This window comes from Pungitius pungitius, chromosome 1, assembly GCF_949316345.1.
Source record: "Pungitius pungitius chromosome 1, fPunPun2.1, whole genome shotgun sequence".
Lineage (NCBI taxonomy): Eukaryota > Metazoa > Chordata > Actinopteri > Perciformes > Gasterosteidae > Pungitius > Pungitius pungitius.
Genome location: NC_084900.1, coordinates 17,258,705 through 17,277,579, shown reverse-complemented (window position 1 = coordinate 17,277,579; position 18,875 = coordinate 17,258,705). Strand labels below are relative to the sequence as shown.

The 18,875-nt window shown below is 43.2% G+C and overlaps 4 protein-coding genes across 4 annotated transcripts; 3 read left to right on the top strand and 1 right to left on the bottom strand.

Annotated features, from left to right (window-relative positions):
- The first annotated feature begins 33 nt into the window (after positions 1–33).
- lmod3 (leiomodin 3 (fetal)) lies at positions 34–3,123 on the top strand. The gene is made up of 3 exons (XM_037478266.2): positions 34–530; positions 681–2,279; positions 2,529–3,123. Exons 1-3 carry the CDS (start codon positions 42–44, stop codon positions 2,574–2,576), a joined length of 2,136 nt encoding a protein of 711 aa, XP_037334163.2. The 5' UTR covers positions 34–41; the 3' UTR covers positions 2,577–3,123.
- A 47-nt stretch (positions 3,124–3,170) lies between these two features.
- Positions 3,171–6,117, bottom strand: arl6ip5b (ADP-ribosylation factor-like 6 interacting protein 5b). Its single transcript, XM_037478389.2, has 3 exons — positions 5,806–6,117; positions 5,007–5,224; positions 3,171–4,269 (listed from the first exon to the last, which is right to left on the bottom strand). The coding sequence occupies exons 1-3, from the start codon at positions 5,985–5,987 to the stop codon at positions 4,094–4,096; spliced, it is 576 nt and encodes a 191-aa protein (XP_037334286.1). The 5' UTR covers positions 5,988–6,117; the 3' UTR covers positions 3,171–4,093.
- A 439-nt stretch (positions 6,118–6,556) lies between these two features.
- LOC119222001 (NEDD8-activating enzyme E1 catalytic subunit-like) lies at positions 6,557–12,036 on the top strand. The gene is made up of 18 exons (XM_037478312.2): positions 6,557–6,692; positions 6,794–6,832; positions 7,938–8,061; positions 8,202–8,282; positions 8,391–8,473; positions 8,698–8,778; positions 8,890–8,933; positions 9,013–9,077; positions 9,162–9,317; positions 9,583–9,685; positions 9,786–9,896; positions 10,006–10,059; positions 10,857–10,893; positions 10,981–11,062; positions 11,166–11,266; positions 11,344–11,407; positions 11,505–11,559; positions 11,648–12,036. The coding sequence occupies exons 1-18, from the start codon at positions 6,673–6,675 to the stop codon at positions 11,734–11,736; spliced, it is 1,389 nt and encodes a 462-aa protein (XP_037334209.2). The 5' UTR covers positions 6,557–6,672; the 3' UTR covers positions 11,737–12,036.
- Positions 12,037–13,759: 1,723 nt separating this feature from the next.
- On the top strand, positions 13,760–17,339 carry LOC119222061 (chemokine-like protein TAFA-4). The gene is made up of 4 exons (XM_062562641.1): positions 13,760–13,895; positions 15,112–15,267; positions 15,371–15,495; positions 16,327–17,339. The coding sequence occupies exons 1-4, from the start codon at positions 13,781–13,783 to the stop codon at positions 16,336–16,338; spliced, it is 408 nt and encodes a 135-aa protein (XP_062418625.1). The 5' UTR covers positions 13,760–13,780; the 3' UTR covers positions 16,339–17,339.
- The last annotated feature ends 1,536 nt before the right edge of the window (positions 17,340–18,875 follow it).

Genomic DNA, 18,875 nt, shown 5'->3' with positions numbered 1-18,875 from the left:
TGATGGCCGGGCCAGCTGGGTTTAAGGGGGCTGAAAGAAGAATGCCCCCGCTGCAACCTAAATATCTTCCATGGAGTTCACAGCGTTTAATTTTAGACTCCCCACATGGCAGCAAGGGCACAGGCCGCTCCCGGGCTGAAGTCAAAAGTCAGAGGCTCCTCAGTTGGCTCGGGAGTCGCAGGCTGGACGGAAGTCCTTGTGCCGCTCGATACCGACGGGACCACGAACCCAGGCGAACGACGATGTCAAACGGCAAGGACCCCGAGGACCTCAACGTGGAGGACATCGACGAGGATGAACTCCTCGCCACGCTTTCGCCGGAGGAGCTCCAGGAGCTCCAGAGCGAGATGGATGTTATCATTGCCCCGGATGAGAGGGTGCCAGTGGGCCAGAGGCAAAAGGACCAGACGGAGAAGACCCCGACTGGGACGTTCGACCACAGGTCCCTGGTCGGTTACCTCTACTGGGAGAAAGAGTCCAATCGTATGCTGGAGGAAGAACGAGTGCCTGCTACTCTGCTGCCCAGTGAGGTGAGAGCTCATCTCACAATGTTCTGTGATAATAATACGGCTTTAGAAACCACAACCCTTTACTGCTGTAATGTTACAGGCAGCAGTAAAACGCAGTGTTTGGAACGAGCACAATTCTAACCCCCCGATCCGATGTTTATTTTTCATCAGAAAACGTTGAGTGAGGAAACTGAAAAGAAAGACGAGGAAGAAGAAGATGCGGAATATGAAATGATAGAGGAAGTCATTGAGGAAGAAGCTGTTGATGGTACAGATGGAGAGGAAATTATAGAGATTGTTGAAATTATTGAAGAGGTTGATGAGAGGGACGAAAAGAACAAAGGGGTGGACGGGAAAGACGAGGAAGGGTTGAAGTCGCCGGTGAGCGCAGACCAAAATGAAAATACTAACACACATGTAGATTTCCCGAACGACAACACACAAAAAGTAGCAGAAAACAACACAGATGGCAATCGGCCCCTTTCAGACATAACGCAGAAGAGTGAGAGCGTGGCCCCAAAGCAAAGAGTTGAAGAGAAGGAGGAAATTAAAACGGCCGACTCTTTGCCTCCCAAAGAGGCCACAGAGGAGCAAGAGGTACGCGACACAAATGAAAAGCTCCCGCAGAAGGAAGAGAGGAAAATTAACAAATTGAATATTCCAAAGCTGGCCCTCAGTAATGTAAAAATGACGTCGAGACCCTCGGGAAATGAGACAAACTTGGAGTCGACGCTCGACAAAATCCGCAACAACAACCCTTCGGTCACAGAGGTCAACCTCAACAACATCGAAAACATTCCCAAAGACATGCTGTTGGACTACGTCAACGCGCTGAAGAAGAACAAACACGTGAAAACCTTCAGCATAGCCAACACCGGCGTTGATGAAAACATAGCCTTCAACCTGGCCAACATGCTACGGGAGAACCGCGGCATCACCACTTTGAACATCGAGTCCAACTTCGTGACCGGCAAGGGCATCGTGGCCATCGTCCGCTGCCTCCAGTTCAACGAGACGCTCACCGAGCTGCGCTTCCACAACCAGAGGCACATGCTGGGCCACCATTCGGAGATGGAGATCTCGCGCCTGCTCAAGGCCAACCACACCCTGCTGAAGATGGGCTACCACTTTGAGCAGGCGGGACCCAGGATGGTGGTCACCAACCTTTTAACCAGGAACCTGGACCGCCAGAGGCAGCTGAGGCAGGAGGAGCAGAGGCAGCAGCAGGCCAAGGAGCAGCGGGAGACGATGCAGATGTACGAGAACAGCCTGAACCTGCCCCCCGGTTTCTTGGAGATGCTCGGCTACGTGCCGCCTCTGGAGGTCCTGCGGGGTTGCGGGCTCGTCCCGCCCGCGCCGGAACCCGCCATGGAAGCGCGGACGCCACAGCAGGCGGCGGACCCGCAGCCCCAGAAGCAGCTCAAGCACAAGGGCGCTCCCGAGCAGGCCGCCGCCGCAGAGACGGCCAACACGGCCAACACGCTGAGGGAAGTCCAGCTGAAGAGGACTCCCAAGAAGCGGGACCCTTTTCTCGACCTGGATCCGAGGGACAACAAGGGACCGGGGAGGCCGAGTTTCCAGCTGAGGAAGACGCCCCGAGGGAAGGACGCAGACAATGGAGCGTTGGCGGAGGAAAAAGCAAACCTGAAGGACGTGATCAAGACTTTAAAGCCCGTCCCTCGCAGGCGATTGGCGGCCAAGGTCGACGTCACGCCCCGCGACCAGCTGCTCGGTGAGATCAAAAAGAGCAGCGTGGCCTACCTCAAATCTGTGAGTATCCAAGAATTTGTACAATGAGATCAATCAAGCGCACGGGACTACTAACATTCGACGCGTCAGGGTCGCCATTCGGAAATTAAAGGGTTACTAAAGGGTTATCTTTGAAAGCTCTGAGAACACAAAAGCACCTGTTGCATGTGGATGTATGTAATTGTCTTAAGGTGTTTTCTACAATAACTTTACACCCTGCCACTAAAAAAACACAAGTCATCTTTTCTTTCTCTCCGTTGCTGCTTGCAGGTGCCGCTCCCTAAAGTCCTGGAATCAAGTGAAACAAGTCTCTTGTGAGGCTGCATGGGTGCGCAAAATAAAACTGAACTATACTTTCATTTCATAATAAAAATATATTGGCGGTAGTTTTTTTAATTGAGTTGATATTAAAACATTTGGCCTATTTTATCATTTGAAATTGTCATTCATATATTCCTTAACACCGTGTGCAAAAAAATTGTTATTAAAGCAGTTTGGCTTTATTAAGGATTTTTTTACTGAAGAGACTATAAGGGATTGCTTTGTTTCAAAGATTTAATCCAACTAAAACAAGAAAAACAGGTTTATTATACCTCTATATATATAAATATTTAAACAGACTGAATTGGGAAACGACTGCAACATAAACCATGTTATCTTTATTTGTTTTATATGGGACAGCCAGGTTTTACTCCCAGTTGTTTGATTCAATCATCAACTTTAAAGAATAAAAAAGTCACAAATCACCAGTGAGAATATAATCTATTATCCAAACAACATTAGCTTTCTAAATTGTCAGACGTGACGTATCATGGACACAGTGCAGTTAAAGTGCAAGTGTGGAGAAGAAAATAAATAAATAAATGATTTTACTATCAAGAGTAACAGTAAAAAAAAATCAACACTTCAAAATACAGATTTCAGATTTTATTTTATTTTTTTACTAATAGAAAGGGTCTTGATCCCAGCAGTGAGTGGGAAAACAGTAGGAAACAAATAAAAAATAATAGGTTTTACTCATTGCCATAATTATTTTCAGATTCCTATTCTGTAGCCCATTTCATAACAATCTGCATGCTATATTATGAAAATAAAGAAATAAAAAACATTTACATGTCATAACACATTCAGAAAAAAAAGTAAAGCTGCACTTGCCATTCATTTTTAACATTGCATAGCCGTGTTTAGAGGAATACAGTCAGGCCAGCCTGTATGGTCAGGAATATTAAAACTCCACAATGATTAGTCAAGAAGCAACCTGTTCTCAGATCAGTATTCTTGCAGCTTCTGATGTGGCAAAAATGGACATTATTGTTGCTTAATAAGCTGTCAGTGGTCACCTTGGTGTGGGGTGAATAAAACATGCTTCTATTGAGGTAGCAAACTGAAATGATCAAACTTCCTCTTTGCAACAAACAAATGAGTATGTAAAAACAGCAATGGACGACGTGTGTGACATTCTGCTTTGCATTGCTAAACTAAATACTCAGTCTTCATGCTGGACAAAGGAAATGATTTGTTTTTCAGAAAATGAATTGACACAGGAATGACCTTTGGTAACCTTTGGTGCTCTTTGCCTTAATCCACACACTTAAAATAAAGATAAAATGTTTTGGCATCCACTTGTGAGTGACGTCACACAAAAGAATGATACATTAAAGTAAAACCAAAAAGAATAAAAGAACGAAGAAGCAAAACATCCGTTACTCATGTATAGATGGGATAAAAACTGAACACAGGGTTAGGGTTAGGTGGTAGGGTTAGTGTGCTAAGTGTGCTATGGACATTTTAATTCATTCTGTATCACAATGACTTCCGTTGGCACACGTCGAGCCTCACTCCTTCAGTTTGCTCTCGATGAAATCCCGAACCTTGCTCATTTTCTCCTCCTGCTGATCCAGTAGATCCATGATGATTCCCATGGGGGTCTTCTTCAGCCCAACACCCTCAATATTGTTCTCCAGTCTATTCTTCATGTTGCGCAGTCTCAGAGAGGCATGGATCAGAATCACTGAGTGAGACACAACGACAATAAACTTACATTATGTGACAACTGCGTCATAAATTCTAGTTGCTGAAATGTACTACAGGATATTCTCTGGTACACAACGAGGGAAAATAGGAACACAGAATGATACTGGTGCAACTCAGTCTTTACAGCAGGTGAAAAGGCGTGTCTTTTATTCCCATGGCGGGCGGATACTGAATGCATGACATCAGCCGGTAAATGTAGGGCTCTCCAAATCACCAACCCATAGCAACGCGTCAACACAGACAGCAGCGGCCTCCAGGGAGCCGATCAAATCGCCTCATCTGTCCGTATCGATGTTAGATTGCTACGTTTGCTACAACGGTTCGACCCATCATCGAAATGCGTTTAGAGAGCTGTGGCGAATCCAAAACTCTGAACTACGGAATACCTCGCCCTGTAATCATATTATTTTTGCATCATGAATGAATGCAGGCAATACTGCGGAAGCTGTTTGAATCCCTTGCGTGAGTCAGAGTGAGAAAGCTCTTGGAAAAGCCTGTTCGGTCCCAGAGAAAGTGACTCACTACCCCCTTCATACCACATTTGCCAACAAGTGCCCGCCACATGGTGCTGGGATCACAAGTTCGAACTGTAATTGGCTCGGGCCGAGCGCTAAATGTTTTTTCCAGATGCAGTCAGTCACTTGGATGTGGAACTTTAGTCTCACTGACAGCGTAACTGAATTCTTGAGTAAACAGAAAAAGCTTGTGACTTACACAGCAACGGGAAGGTGATTCCAAAGATGAAGACCATGACGCCGCCACACAGCGACAGCAGAAAGTAACTGGCAGCCATGACTCCGACGACGAACAGGGTGGGGTTCTTCCTTTTGAAGTTCTTGACTGTGGCCTGGTTCTCTCCGGCCCACACTGAACCCATGAAGACCAGGGTCACCACAGCTCCTCCCAGGAACATGCCAAATGGGTTCAGGAACCTGCATGTTGGATGAGGGGGAAAAAGAGCATTTTGTCCACGTTCTCCATGAGTGAATGTTTGGTTTTAAATAGCACAACCTGGTGGTAATAACAACAACAACAGCAGCAGCAGCAGCAACAGCTCAGGCCTGATCAGCTGGTGTGAACCATATGGTGGCAGAATATTGTATAAAAAGGCATATACTCATATTATATTAAATGTAAAACGACATGACACATCACCACCAACTGGCGGCAGTGACATGTGCCTGTATTGGGAAGGTTTTTGAGAAACCTCCCAAATCCTAGGGAGTAAAGTAACGTTATAAAAAAACTAAAATCACACATTTTTAAGATAGCTACTGCGTACCTAAGGGCCGCTGTTGTTATGGAATACGAAGGTAATTAAAAAGAAAACGTGTACACGTTAGGCAAAAAAAGGCAAATTTAGGGGGCCGCAAAAGAGTTCCAGAAAGTTTGCAAAACGACACCAAACGTTACGGAAACACTCCGTGTTTTCTTGTGGGGTGTGGACAAGCCGTGTGAAATCAGATAATCTAACGTTAGCTTGTCTTCCTGTTAGCACGCTGCTAGCACTCACCCTACAATGAGGAAAACCACCACGGCCACGGCGAAATAATTGGTCTGGTAGTACAGCAGGTTACTGATCACTCGGTTGTTCCACTTTGTCAAATCTCCGAACTCGGGTTTGGCAAACCGGTCCATTCCGGGGCAGAAATCGTCCCACGGCCTGAGGGGCGCCAGCTCCATCTTGGCCGTCATGTCTTCAGCGAGTGGCGAGGCGACGCACGGACACTAAACACAGCACAGCACAACTCGCGTTGCGTAATATTTTGACAGAGCAGCTGATTCACCCGCCGGAGCCCGGAAGAAGGGAGTCAAACGGCCAGCCTTGCTCTCGCCCAAGTTCTCGCGACAGTTGGATTATCGATTTGGCGTTTCGGAGTTTTACGATTACGTCGTAGAATGCGCAGCGGTACCAATCGCAGTAAACTGACGTAATTATAAGAATATCAGAAATAAACGCATAGACGATGCAAGTCTTTGAAATAGCAATGTGTATAATAAAATATACCTTCGATGGGGTTGGTGATTCGGACACGATGACAAAATGAATACTACGACACAATGACACAACATTTCGTTAAAAGATGTTACAAGAGTTCAAATTCCATTCAGAATTGTTTTTTTTTAATCTAAAAACGTTTAATGTGTATCAACGAATTAACTCATACATACGCATAATGGGATACACAATGTGTATTTTATATTTAATCTGATACGATACCTTCAGTTTTCATGACCATTTCTTTTTTATTTAATTTGTAGCCAATTTTGGCAGACGGGAAGAATAACACTGCACTGCGCAGGTGTTGTGCGCTGCTGGGCGCAGCTTTGACGCTCGGAAACACAGCCGTCACCATCGGGGAAATGGGACCGTGAAAGTATGGCGGATGCCGAGGAGCCGTAAGTCTCAATGGACGATTAATATGATTGTATCGTAGTTTAACCGGCGCAGTCGATCGTAGGCTCGGGATGCTTGAACCCTTTTCCATTTCTTCTACCAGGGAGAAGAAAAGACGGCGAATAGAGGACCTGACCGAGAAGTTAGTGACGAATACTAAATAAAGGTCTTTGGCTCGCAGCAGGTTTGCGTTGCATTCTGAGCAGCGACTGCTGGACCCGGAGAGACACGGATATAAACATTAACTTTTAATTACGCAGTTAACTCATTGTAAAATGCATCCATTTCCATAATGTGTCCATTTACAGCCTCAAACATAGGGCCATAAGACCAAACCCGCACCCTCCGTACGAGACGAGTCCGGGGTGGCCACCACATTGCAGCTGTACACATGACCCATGCCACACTATAACGTGTCATACGAATCCTGAACAGGGTTTAAGATGTTCAAACTTCAAAGAGTGACAACCAAGTAAATTTGAAGAAATCGGTAATGCATTCTAATAGAAACTTCACCCATGAATGAGATGCACACTAATGTTGTACAATCCAATGCACAACAGAAGAATAGAGGAACTACGTGCAGGTGAAATCATAAGAAAGAGACATTCCAAATGTGCATTTTGGTGTGTGACAAGGCATGTGTTGTGCAATTTTGATCTTGGTGTGAAACACTAAACTATTTTATCAATTTGCTATAGTCTTGCTGCAATTCTTTTTTTTAAATCGGCTGATTGTACACAATTTATACAATTAGTATGGAATAGAGACACAACACATTTTTATGAACAGTCACTGGAAGTCTGGTTTCCTGATGAGTATTAGTTATTCACATCACCTTCTTTTTGCCTATTTTTTTTGTTGCAGAAATTATTCCCATCAATATGATGATTTATTGAGTTATTTCCCTCACAGCCTTTTTGTGTGTCCTTAAATCCATCAAATCGACCCCTTCTGGACAACTAAGCTGTGTGTTCTCAAGAGATTATTACAGACATCAACCAAATAAGATTTATTTTTTAAATTAGGGTGATGTTGACTCATGAACTTAAAGCATTTGCAGGTTGTTCAGTTACCTTTAAAGGTTAGTAGCTGTAATTTCTGTCTGCGTAACAGGTCTTTCATTGTTTACTTATTTATTAATGCACATTACTGTTATTAACATTCTTTTCATCACACAAGGATAAGTAGGGATAGATGCACTAATTTAAGTCATGGTACTAGTTCATGGTGTGTTTGGTCTCCAGAATGGCTGTGGATGGTGGACACGTGGTTGGTGGGTGTGACTGGGATGGCCGGTGGAATCATGTGACCAAGTTTTTGGAGAGACCTGGCCCGTTCACCCATCCTGACTTTGAACCTAGTGCTGAGGTAACTTGGAAATACTCTAATGGGAACGGCAATTTCACATGTTAAACTGAAACAAACTGGTACAATGGTGATGATGATGATATTTTGAACCACCGTGCCTTTTTTATAATTTCAATATTGTGATGTTCCTTTCATCTCAGTCTCTACAGTTCTTGTTGGAGACATGCAAGATTCTGGTCATTGGAGCGGGGGGGCTTGGATGCGAGCTCCTCAAAAATCTGGTAGGAAATGTGGTGCATCGGTGTTCAGTTAATGTGACGCTAAAGTAGAAGCTCAATAAACACCGACTCGGTTTAGATGAGTTCTTACACGTGCTCGTTGTGCTTCAGGCCCTGTCTGGGTTTCGCCTCATTCACGTGGTTGACATGGACACCATTGACTTGTCCAACCTCAACAGGCAGTTTCTTTTCAGGTAGTTTTCACTCTTTTTTTTCACAGTATTTATGATGATGCAAAATGTTTGTGAGGAAAAATGCATATTTATACAATTTTTTTGAAATAAAAAGAAGAAAAAAAGTAAGTATTTACATGATGTCTGTTAAAGACGTAATGGTCAGTTGCAGTGTGATAACAATCAGAGTACATTCAGCATCTCTTATGTCCAACAGTTATTATCTGCTACATGCATTCATTCAGGCCCAAAGACGTTGGACGACCAAAGGCTGAAGTGGCTGCCAACTTCATCAACAGTCGCATCCCCGGATGTAAAGTCGCTTCGTATCCTTTGCACCAATAGTTTTTACTGCAAAAAAACAACAACCTCTGCTTCCGTTTCCAATGTGAAAAATACCCTCACCACAATTTATATTCCTTATTATTTAAATGCAGTCACTTTAAAAAGATCCAAGACTTTGACGAGTCTTTCTACAAACGTAAGTGTTTTTCTAAGATGCATCAACGGAGCTTTCCAAGTAAAAACCTCAGAGGTTTTGAATATTCGTCTCTTTGCAGAGTTCCACATCATCGTGTGTGGGCTGGACTCGATCATTGCCAGACGCTGGATGAACGGGATGCTGGTAGGGGAGAGAGCTTTTGATACGCCTTTGCATATATATATAAGTGCAACTTGTGGGGAGTTATGATTGCGTGGCTTTCTCTAGATATCCCTCCTGAGCTATGAAGACGGAGTCCTGGACCCCAGCTCCATCATCCCTCTCATCGATGGAGGAACCGAGGGCTTTAAAGGAAACGCTCGCGTCATTCTCCCCGGCATGACAGCATGCATCGACTGCACATTGGAGCTGTACCCGCCACAGGTCACTTTTTTAACGGCAACTCATCTCCTGGTTTCACTTTAACAGTTCAAAAGCGTTGACATCGGCGCTTCAGCTCGTCTTGGGAGGGAGAAAGCATCCGTGGTGTCTCTAAACAAAAAAGGAAAACGTGCTGCACACAAACAAGTGCACCAGCAGCACAGCAGTTTTCTGCCGAAACAGCGAAAATGAGTCATGAAAATACAATTAAGTTAAGATTTCATGAAGAAACATTTTACATGCTTGACCCTAATTTGGCCGTCCACAGATTAATTTCCCGATGTGCACCATTGCGTCAATGCCTAGGCTCCCAGAACATTGCATTGAATACGCCAGAATCTTACAATGGCCAAAAGAAAAACCTTTCGGAGGTAAGCTAAATGGTCCACCTTCAACACATCTGATGTAACCTTTTGTCTGTGTACATTATTACAATAGACGGATAACTACAGGGGTTCTTTTCTCAACTAGAAACCAGCTTAGATGGAGACAATCCAGAGCACATCGAGTGGGTGTTTGAAAGAGCCCAAAAAAGAGCTGCAGAGTTTAACATTACAGGAGTGACATACCGCCTCACTCAAGGTGAACTTGTGAATTAAAAGACAATAATTAATCCAACACTAATGTGGTAATTCAGTCAGTTTTTAAAAATGTATTTATTAATGTGTGCTGACTGGTTTTTGTGCCACAGGAGTTGTGAAGAGGATCATTCCAGCTGTGGCATCGACTAATGCTGTTATCGCAGGTATGACATGCAGATGTTTATAGAAGTATATAACATAGTTCAGTTACATCAGTTAAGTCTTTGTGTAAATACCCGTATTTCCCTCAGCATTATCCCTGGTGCCATGTCAAAATCTGCTGAGCAATTTTTGAATTTTGCAGAAAACAAACTAAATCCAAATCACTTTAAATAACAATTAGGTCTGTGCTTAAGTTTGTTGAGGACTAGATCTGTCACAATGGGTATTTTATTTTTCAGGATAATCGGCAATAAGAGCATTTGTGTAAATGTTGTCCTGTTGGGACATCTTTCGGACTATTGGCGTTTTTGATCAGGGCGTTGTACCAGACTCTTTTGGGGTGAAATATTAGCCGAGCTGGAAAGCAAAACTCTCGATCACGTTCGTACCCTCGTTTATGGTCAGGAGCTTTGTGCAGTGACCGAAAGAATTTGCCGAGACAAGCAACAAAAAATAAACTTCCTTCGTAGGGTGGCTGGTTTCAGCCTTAGAGAAGGGTGAGGAGCTCACACATCCAGAGGGGACCAGAAGCCGAGTTGCCGCTTCGTTGCGTTGAAAAGCTGAGCCGGTTTCAGGGCATCGGATGCGATGTCCCCCCTGGACGCCTCCTCGTAGAGGCAAAAAAGGAGCACGCTGCAGAAACGCCTTTGGGTTCCCTAGAAAGAGTTGCAAAGCGCTGCTGGGGCGAGGGATGTCTGGAAAATCCTTTCTGAGCCAGCCGGAGATAAGCCACATAGAATGGACGCATGGACGGATTGACGTAACTACGCTTTTCATCTTGTCTTTGTTCTCTCCACAGCTGCCTGCGCCACTGAAGTCTTTAAAATTGCAACAAGGTCAGCAGCAAATGCCAAGTATTAATTCATCATGTAGATTGATTTCAGTAACGAACGTTTACTGATCATTTGAATATTGTCTTGCAGCGCGTATATCCCTTTAAATAATTACCTGGTCTTTAACGACGTGGATGGACTGTACACCTACACTTTTGAAGCGGAGCGAAAGGTTGTTGTTGTTGTTGTTGTTTTTTTGGGAGCGTAACCAGCGGTGTGCATCTTTCTGCATACAGAGAGTAACCACTCTGCTCTGCATCGTCTTCCCTCGGCAGGAAAATTGTTCGGCATGCAGCCAGGTGCCTCAGGATCTCCAATTCCCTTCTTCTGCCAAACTGCAGGAGGTTTTACAGTTCCTCACAGAGAGCGCCTCTCTGTGAGTATATTCAGGAAAAACGACGTCTTCTAAAGTAGTTTTAAAACGTGTTAAAATTGTCTATTTCTCTTCATCAGGCAAATGAAATCGCCGGCTATCACCACAACTCTGCAAGGGAAGAATAAGACGCTGTATTTACAGGTAATAAACAGCAGCCTATTCACTATTTAAATGCTGTTTTGTCCACCCACGTTTCATAATAATCTATGATTACACTACGATTGCATCTTCATTCCAGTCCGTTAAATCCATCGAGGAGCGAACGAGGCCGAACCTCTGCAAGACTTTGAAAGGTTATTAGAAGAATGGGTCCAATCGCGCACAGTGTGTTTTCCTTCCGGCCCCTGACTTTGGTGATAACGTCATCTCTCGTGTTTGCAGAGCTGGGCTTGTCAGACGGACAGGAGCTGGCCGTGGCCGACGTCACCACGCCTCAGACGGTTCTCTTCAAGCTCAATTTCACCACCTGAACGCTTATTCTGAAGCTGATGTCGGATTGAATCTGAATGCAAACTGAGGCTACTGGGAGGTTGCAGTGGCACTTGTGATGTGATGATGTAAATAAGATGAGTGAGGTGTCACTGGATTGAACTGGTTGTCATATGAATATAAAACCTTTTCCTTTTTATTAGTAATGGTTACTTCTTGAAGTGTTTGTCTCTGTTTTGACTTCTATTGTAGCTACATTACATGTCAATCGAATGAGAATCATCATGTGCGCTATGCTCTAATAAAGTTTTATTATCATGGTTGTAGAAACCACAAGTCTATTTTAAAATATTATTTGACATTGGTCTTCACGTAGATGCAGCTGGGCCGCTTAAATGTCTTTAAGATATATATTATAATATATTTATATTAGTATTAAAACAAGCTGGATTACAACCCACTTGAATGGAAGTCGATTATTAAGTTAAGAAAGGGATGCATTATTTGTTGATACACAAAATAAATTACATCATAGATAAATGACTGGAGAAGCAAATTCCCGAAATTGTCAAACTTTTAACTTTAATATTAAGCTTCAAATGATTATTATACTTTCCTAGTGAGAACAAGCTAGTTGGGTGCAATCACTGATTTGCACGTATACTTCATCATTCCAGGGGCCCACGAAAGAAAAACACCACAAAGTGTGAAATCTCCCCTTTGCTGTCTGTCACGTGACAGCGATAAGTCCGTCTGTTTCCAAATACGAGTCACCCGTGTTGTGAGAAGGGATCGTGCCCTGAGATGCAGTTTGCATCGTCTGCCCCGTGACACGAGGTCGACGCTCTCTCTTAAGCTCCTTATGGCGCTAATGAAAGTGGCCGCATATTGTCCGGGGGGACAGATGGCTTCCTTGCCTTGATTAAGTTTTAGTGTTTTATTTATTTATTTATTTTAAGCTGGCGGGGCGTTGCAAGTCGTTGTGTGTTTACGGACTTAACGCGAAAGAAAAAGGTAAAAGTGTCTCCGGGAGAGGAGGTGTGAAAGCGCTTCACTGTTGCCTCATCTCGTGCGTTGTTTAGCTGCGGGCTCCCCCGCTCTTACTTTGGATTGCAGCAGAACACTTTGGAAACTGGAGGATCGCATCTACTGCAAAACTTTTGCGTCTTGTGCAGAAAGGAATCAATATATACATACACACATAGAATGTTATGCATGATGCTAATACGGAAACTGATGGACGCTTCTGCAACGGCCCGAGCACAGGTAAGAGGTGGACTATAGAATAATATATGTATATTGCTAAAAATGCAACCTGTGTTTTGCTCTGATATCTTGTTCATTCTGTAAAAGGTTCTTTAACGTAAGAATTTCTATTTCAGATAAACACCATTGTTAATGAAATATTCATGTGTATTTCTAGGCTCTGGGAAAGTTGAGTCGTTTAACATAATCTGTAGATCAATTGATTATCTCAATTATTGCTATATATTTCACTTATTTTAATCTTTGAACCGCTGCATTAGTCATCGCTGTGATTTGACATAAAAGTGCAAGCCCCAGTTTTTCTTTGACTCATGTGGAAAACGGGGAGAATGTAACTTTGAATGCAGACATGTTTACAGCTGAAGGGATAATCTGAGTCAGAAATGAGTGCAAGGACCCATCTGCCCTTAAAGTCGAGCCTCTGCTCAGGCTCCACATTGACATTTCTTTGATTTCCCTTAACGAAGCTTGCTGATGCATGAGTCACAATTGAGCAAATAGATGTAATGATCTTGTGAACCTTATTTCAGGAGTCAGGAAATATCACATGCATTAAAATATTCTCTTTTGGATCACGCACTTAGGGAAAGTGTGCGTGCTGGTAAACAAGGCAACTTCAAAAATAAAAAAAACACTAAATAGACGCTGTGTCTAGCTAAAAGCAGCTTCCCTATTTGCCACTGAAATGTGACGTGTTGTTTAATGGTGTCGTATGTTTGGTGTTATGAGGCATTTTGACAAGTGATGTATAAATATACATGGTAAGATTGAGCTTTTTCTTTTCTGCAGTGTGTGTCCCTGTTGGTCTGAGCAGGCAAAATGAAGCTGAACATATTGGCAGCACCATTTCACTGGGGCCTCATGCTTCTTTGCACAGTGGCCTTGTGCAGCCAACTCGTGTCCACTGGCAACCAAAGCTCCCGAGGACGGACGGGTAGGTGCGAGACCCGACCAGACCAGTCCCCTCCAGGGACTCATTAGGGCTCCTGGTCAACAATATGGTCGCCAGGTAGAGAGTTCAGCTCAAGTAACACCAACCCAATAAATTTGTCTCTTTAGAAACGGAAATTAAAACGCTGGATGCGTTTTTTCCTGTTTACTCCCGAGCCTCACAGTGCAGCAAATACTTCACAGACAAAACACATTGTTATTATGCTGTCAGAGAGGGATTAAAAAGTTTCTTGTTGCTGTTGGGTATACGGCCTGCTGAACCTCTGCAGCATCACCTGAGGGACAAATTGAGTCATTAGGGCAGTCCTAGAAGAAGTATTACAGGCATGTACTTAAAAGCGCAAAATCAGATATTAAGAAGTCAATAGTTTTCAACTTGGCCATCGGCTCATGACTAAAGGCATCAAACACAGCTGCTGTGCTGACAGAGCGAAACGGAGCTCAAGGTTGTCGTTTTGTTGCCGTTTTGTTGTCATTTTGATGTTGTGTCAAAGCACAGCTGAGGACACGCTTTACGGCACTTCCCTATTTCAGGGTGAGGCCTCTTCCAAAGAGAGACTGTCAAATAATTGACGAGTTAAAATCAGTAGCTTTTTTAGGTATCCACAACACTCGTGTCCACTGCATTTAATTTTCAACCGAAGTGTAGAAAACACGTTTTTTTGTGTAGGTTGAAAAAAGTTTCATCACAGCACTTTCATTCAATTACTTGTTTAATTTTTTTGATCTCTGCTTTTCTTGATCCTGCAGTGAAAACATATAGAAGCATGTGTGGTGAGGATATTTCTGTTCATGCTGTTTATTTTTGCTCCATTTGTTAACATTAAATCAGGCAGCTGAACAAAGTGATTCCTGCTGATTTTCTTTGACATTGGAATGTGTTTTTCCTTCACTGTGGCTTGAGTATTGATGCTTTTTATCCACTTGGTGGTGCTGTAGCTTTAGAAACATTAAAAAAAAAGTATTTTATCTATCATCAGAATGAGTTTTAACAAAAAATAAATTATTGTAATATTAAATTATAAATATATATTATATCAAATGTATAATATTTTTATACATTTTACATAAAAAAACAAAACAAGAAATCATTACAATTTCAATGAAATTCAACTGTACCGGCTGAAGTGCCTCGAGCTGCCACAGCGTCTAAAACAGAATGAAAATGCTAATCCTTTCCTCTGAATTCTCGCCCTCAGGGTCATCGCAGGAGAGGACGGGCACCTGTGAAGTGGTTGCTGCTCATCGTTGCTGCAATAAGAACAAGATTGAGGAACGCTCTCAAACAGTCAAGTGCTCCTGCTTCCCAGGACAGGTGGCGGGGACGACGAGGGCTTTGCCCTCTTGTGTGGAAGGTAATATTAGCGGGAGCATCTTTTACCCCCTCTCTCGAAACCAGGAATATTTCGGCGATGGCTGAAATATATTATTTGTAATAGCAGGTGTGTTGTTCTCCAGCCTCCATTGTGCGTCAGAAGTGGTGGTGTAAAATGGCGCCGTGTCTGAAGGGGGAAGAGTGCCGAGTTCTCCCTGACCTCACTGGTTGGTCATGCATCTCTGGGAACAAAGTGAAGACCACAAAGGTGAGGCCTTCTGGAGCCACAGTCACCGCGACACAAAACGGCTTCAGCTTAAGACGTGGTATTTATTGACGCTTAAATGCAGTCAAATCTTCTCCGTTTTGATTGCATTTTTTAGTGCACAACAATCAACCTTAGTCCCTGCTCCCTTTGGCCGTATCAACTCTCCGGCTCATTAAAATCTGGTGTAAGATGAAGCCAGGAGGACAAACATGAAGGAAGCTGTAAACCAAAACCAAACAGTGACCCATGTCATTAAATCTAAAGGCCAAAGGGAGCCCCGCTGCGTTTAGAAATGCTCTTTCACATGAGTTGCCTTTTGGTTGAACTCTTTTATGCAAATGAGATTCCTGTGGGAGAAGTTTTACAGTGAAACAGACCCAAGTTGTCTATGATTTAGGGAATCTATTGTCAGAAATGGAGTATGATGATACGAACCGTGTCTCTTTTAATGTATAAAAAGAACCGACGCTAAGAATTGAATAAATACCGACTCTGTAGCGGGCCTTTGACCTTTTGGCCTTCGACCTTTTCACTGGAAGGCGAGTAGAGAAGTTTTCTTTTGCTTGCAATCGGCAACCTCTGCTGGATCCCACTAAACGCACACTAAACTTTTAAAGAAAAGGGCAATAATATAGGCATTCAAATATAATGTTCTACCTAGAGGAAAATTACCCATGTGACACATTTCAGAATAATGTATATTTTCTTTTTTCTTTCATGTTTCACTAAGCTGGTAAACAAGAATTCAATTAATTTAGTGAATAGACGTTCATTTTACATGTGCTTTACTTTGTGTAAAACCAAATCCAGAGTGATATATTGTTGTTTCAGGTGGCGCGGTAGCACGTCAGAAGTCCCATTTAATCCGCTGCAGTCACCTCTGCTGACTCTGGACTCCGAGGACAGCAAAAGCCCATCAGATAGAGCAGAGAACAATATGGATTTCATCAGACATCTCCTTGCCGGTGCTTCAAACGGGCAAGAACTCATTATTTTAATTTCCATTTTGCTTTAAACACAATCGCAGCTGGGGTCAATCCCGCCGAGTGGACCGTCTATTAGCAGCGGATTCAAGATAAAAATGACTCGTCACCCCTTCCCCTTCCAAACAGGCAGCCCGCTGCAAAACGGTATCATTGTTTTTCGGCGCTTGATATGCTGCGCACATTGCGACGCACTCAATCAAAGCGCGGATGGGACTGCTGGCAGACATTTAGAGCGAGATTTTGTGGATTTTCAAGAGGCAGAATGTGAATCCACTCAGTTCACGACTGTCTCCCCCCCCCCCCGCCGCCGATCAGAGGAGGAGACCACAAACACTGAGAGATTTATGATTATGTAGCATTGGGTAAACAACGCTGTCCCGCGGACTTTATGCCAAGCTTTGCAGAGGGGTAAGATCCCTTTGGACTACTCCTTACCGGCAGAGAGGCCCCTCCACCCGACACGTACACACTCGCGCATTTCATCTCAACTCCACCGGTTGGACAGGCCGCCACCTGCAAAGCTGCCATGGCGTGCACGCTCACGCACGCACACACACACACACACACACACACACATGAAGCACTGATGCAAAACAAGGGCTGTTTGAAATGCTAATGATGGGGAGAGAGGAGGAGGAGAGGAGCTTCTTCACCGCTGCGAGTATTTACACCGCACTTTTGTTTGCCTCTACGTGGGGGATCTCGGCTCGTAGTGACATATTGGAGATTCTCTGCCTCGAAGCCAAGTGTAACCACCAACAGAACAGAATACTAACAGTTATTAGCATTTCATCAGTCGTCCTCATTACATGAATAATATTCCACCCCGATTGCCTGTTTCTTTTTTTTTTTTTTTTATCTCTTCAGTCCAGTCACACATTTTGCATTTTACTTTTGCAGTGACGAAACGCAGCGACTGCAAATCCTCCTGTCGGAAGGATCAGACTTGCATGAACGTCTCTTGCTGCGCCGTTTGAAATCCGCTGAATTCTAAGTAGTCTGCTTACATTTACTTAACGCAATAATACTCCATGGTTGTCTTGAGATACTTCACTGAGCTGTCATGTGGTCCAACACTTTGAGCATGACTTTGCTTTACAAACAGTTCCAAAAGTTCCCATTGTCATTTAATGTTAACAGTGTTGTGCTTGTCATCTAAACCATGTCATTTCAAGATCCAAAAAATGATATTGACTGTGTTTGAATCTATCCACTTGTATAGGATGGAGTTTTATCATTATTAGTATTAGTCAACAAAATGACCATAGATTTGAATGAGCACGTTTCTGGCAAAAGATGCTGGAAAATTCAACCATCATTATTATTATTATCATAATCCTCATTTGTTGTTTTTATAATATGGTACACTGTCTTTTTTCAGTTGTGGCAACTCTTGAATGCAAACTGAGTCTTGGTAATGATGTATACGCCAACTCTGGGAATAAACCAATAAAAACAAAAGCCTATTTCTGACGCCTTCATGCAAATGGCTTGAGAATATTGTTAAAGATGCTTTACGAGGACTCGTTTTACTTCTCTGGTTTGAAAATGAAGTCTCCACAGAGTGCTACTGCAGTAATAATATAATACTGCAGGTTCAACCCAGGAGTGTGTCGGGCTCCTCTAGAAGTCCAGCGGCAGACTCATCAGCTATTCCTGCTGATTGCACCGTTCAAACAGTACAAAAGCCACACAGCTCATTGAAGTTAAACGTCCCAAGACTGTTCTTAAAATCTGAGTAGATCTGGACAAGAAAGCGTTGGAAATAAAAGGAACTCGTGGAGCTACATTTTCTCTCCGACTGTATAGAAGCTGCGGAAAAAGGACGGATCCACTGGGGGTGGCACCGAAGAGGCTGATGTGTGACTTCCATACCATAACCATCCGTACACTCGCTTCTGTTTTTCACAAAAATATTGAGATGTGTATAAATAATGCAATGCTATGCCGTTTGCAACCTCTATGTCCCTATATGTTCAAATAAGATATTTTGTTTCTCAAATTCTGAACAAGAAATAACTTTCCGGGATAAAAGTCTAAAATACGATAAAAATCTTTTGGGCCCCGGTGGGAATTATCTTGACGGTGACAGCAGGCATCCTCAAATTTGTTCCTGTATTCCTAAAATGCCACGGAGCACTCACGACTTTATTTGTTTTCAAAGGAGCTGGCGTGACATTCATTAGGTGACTTCTAGAAATGTTTTGGATAAACTCTGTGTCTCATTCCTTAGCACTCCTTAGAGAAGTTTAAGAACTCTTTACTCGCTGCTTGATTATCTTTTATCTTTAAAATAACCTTAAAGCCAATCAAAAGAGCTTTATCTCTGTTAGTCTCGAGAAATTGAGTGCAAACCCTCTGAGCACCTGTTACAATACGTGGCTTTAAAACAAA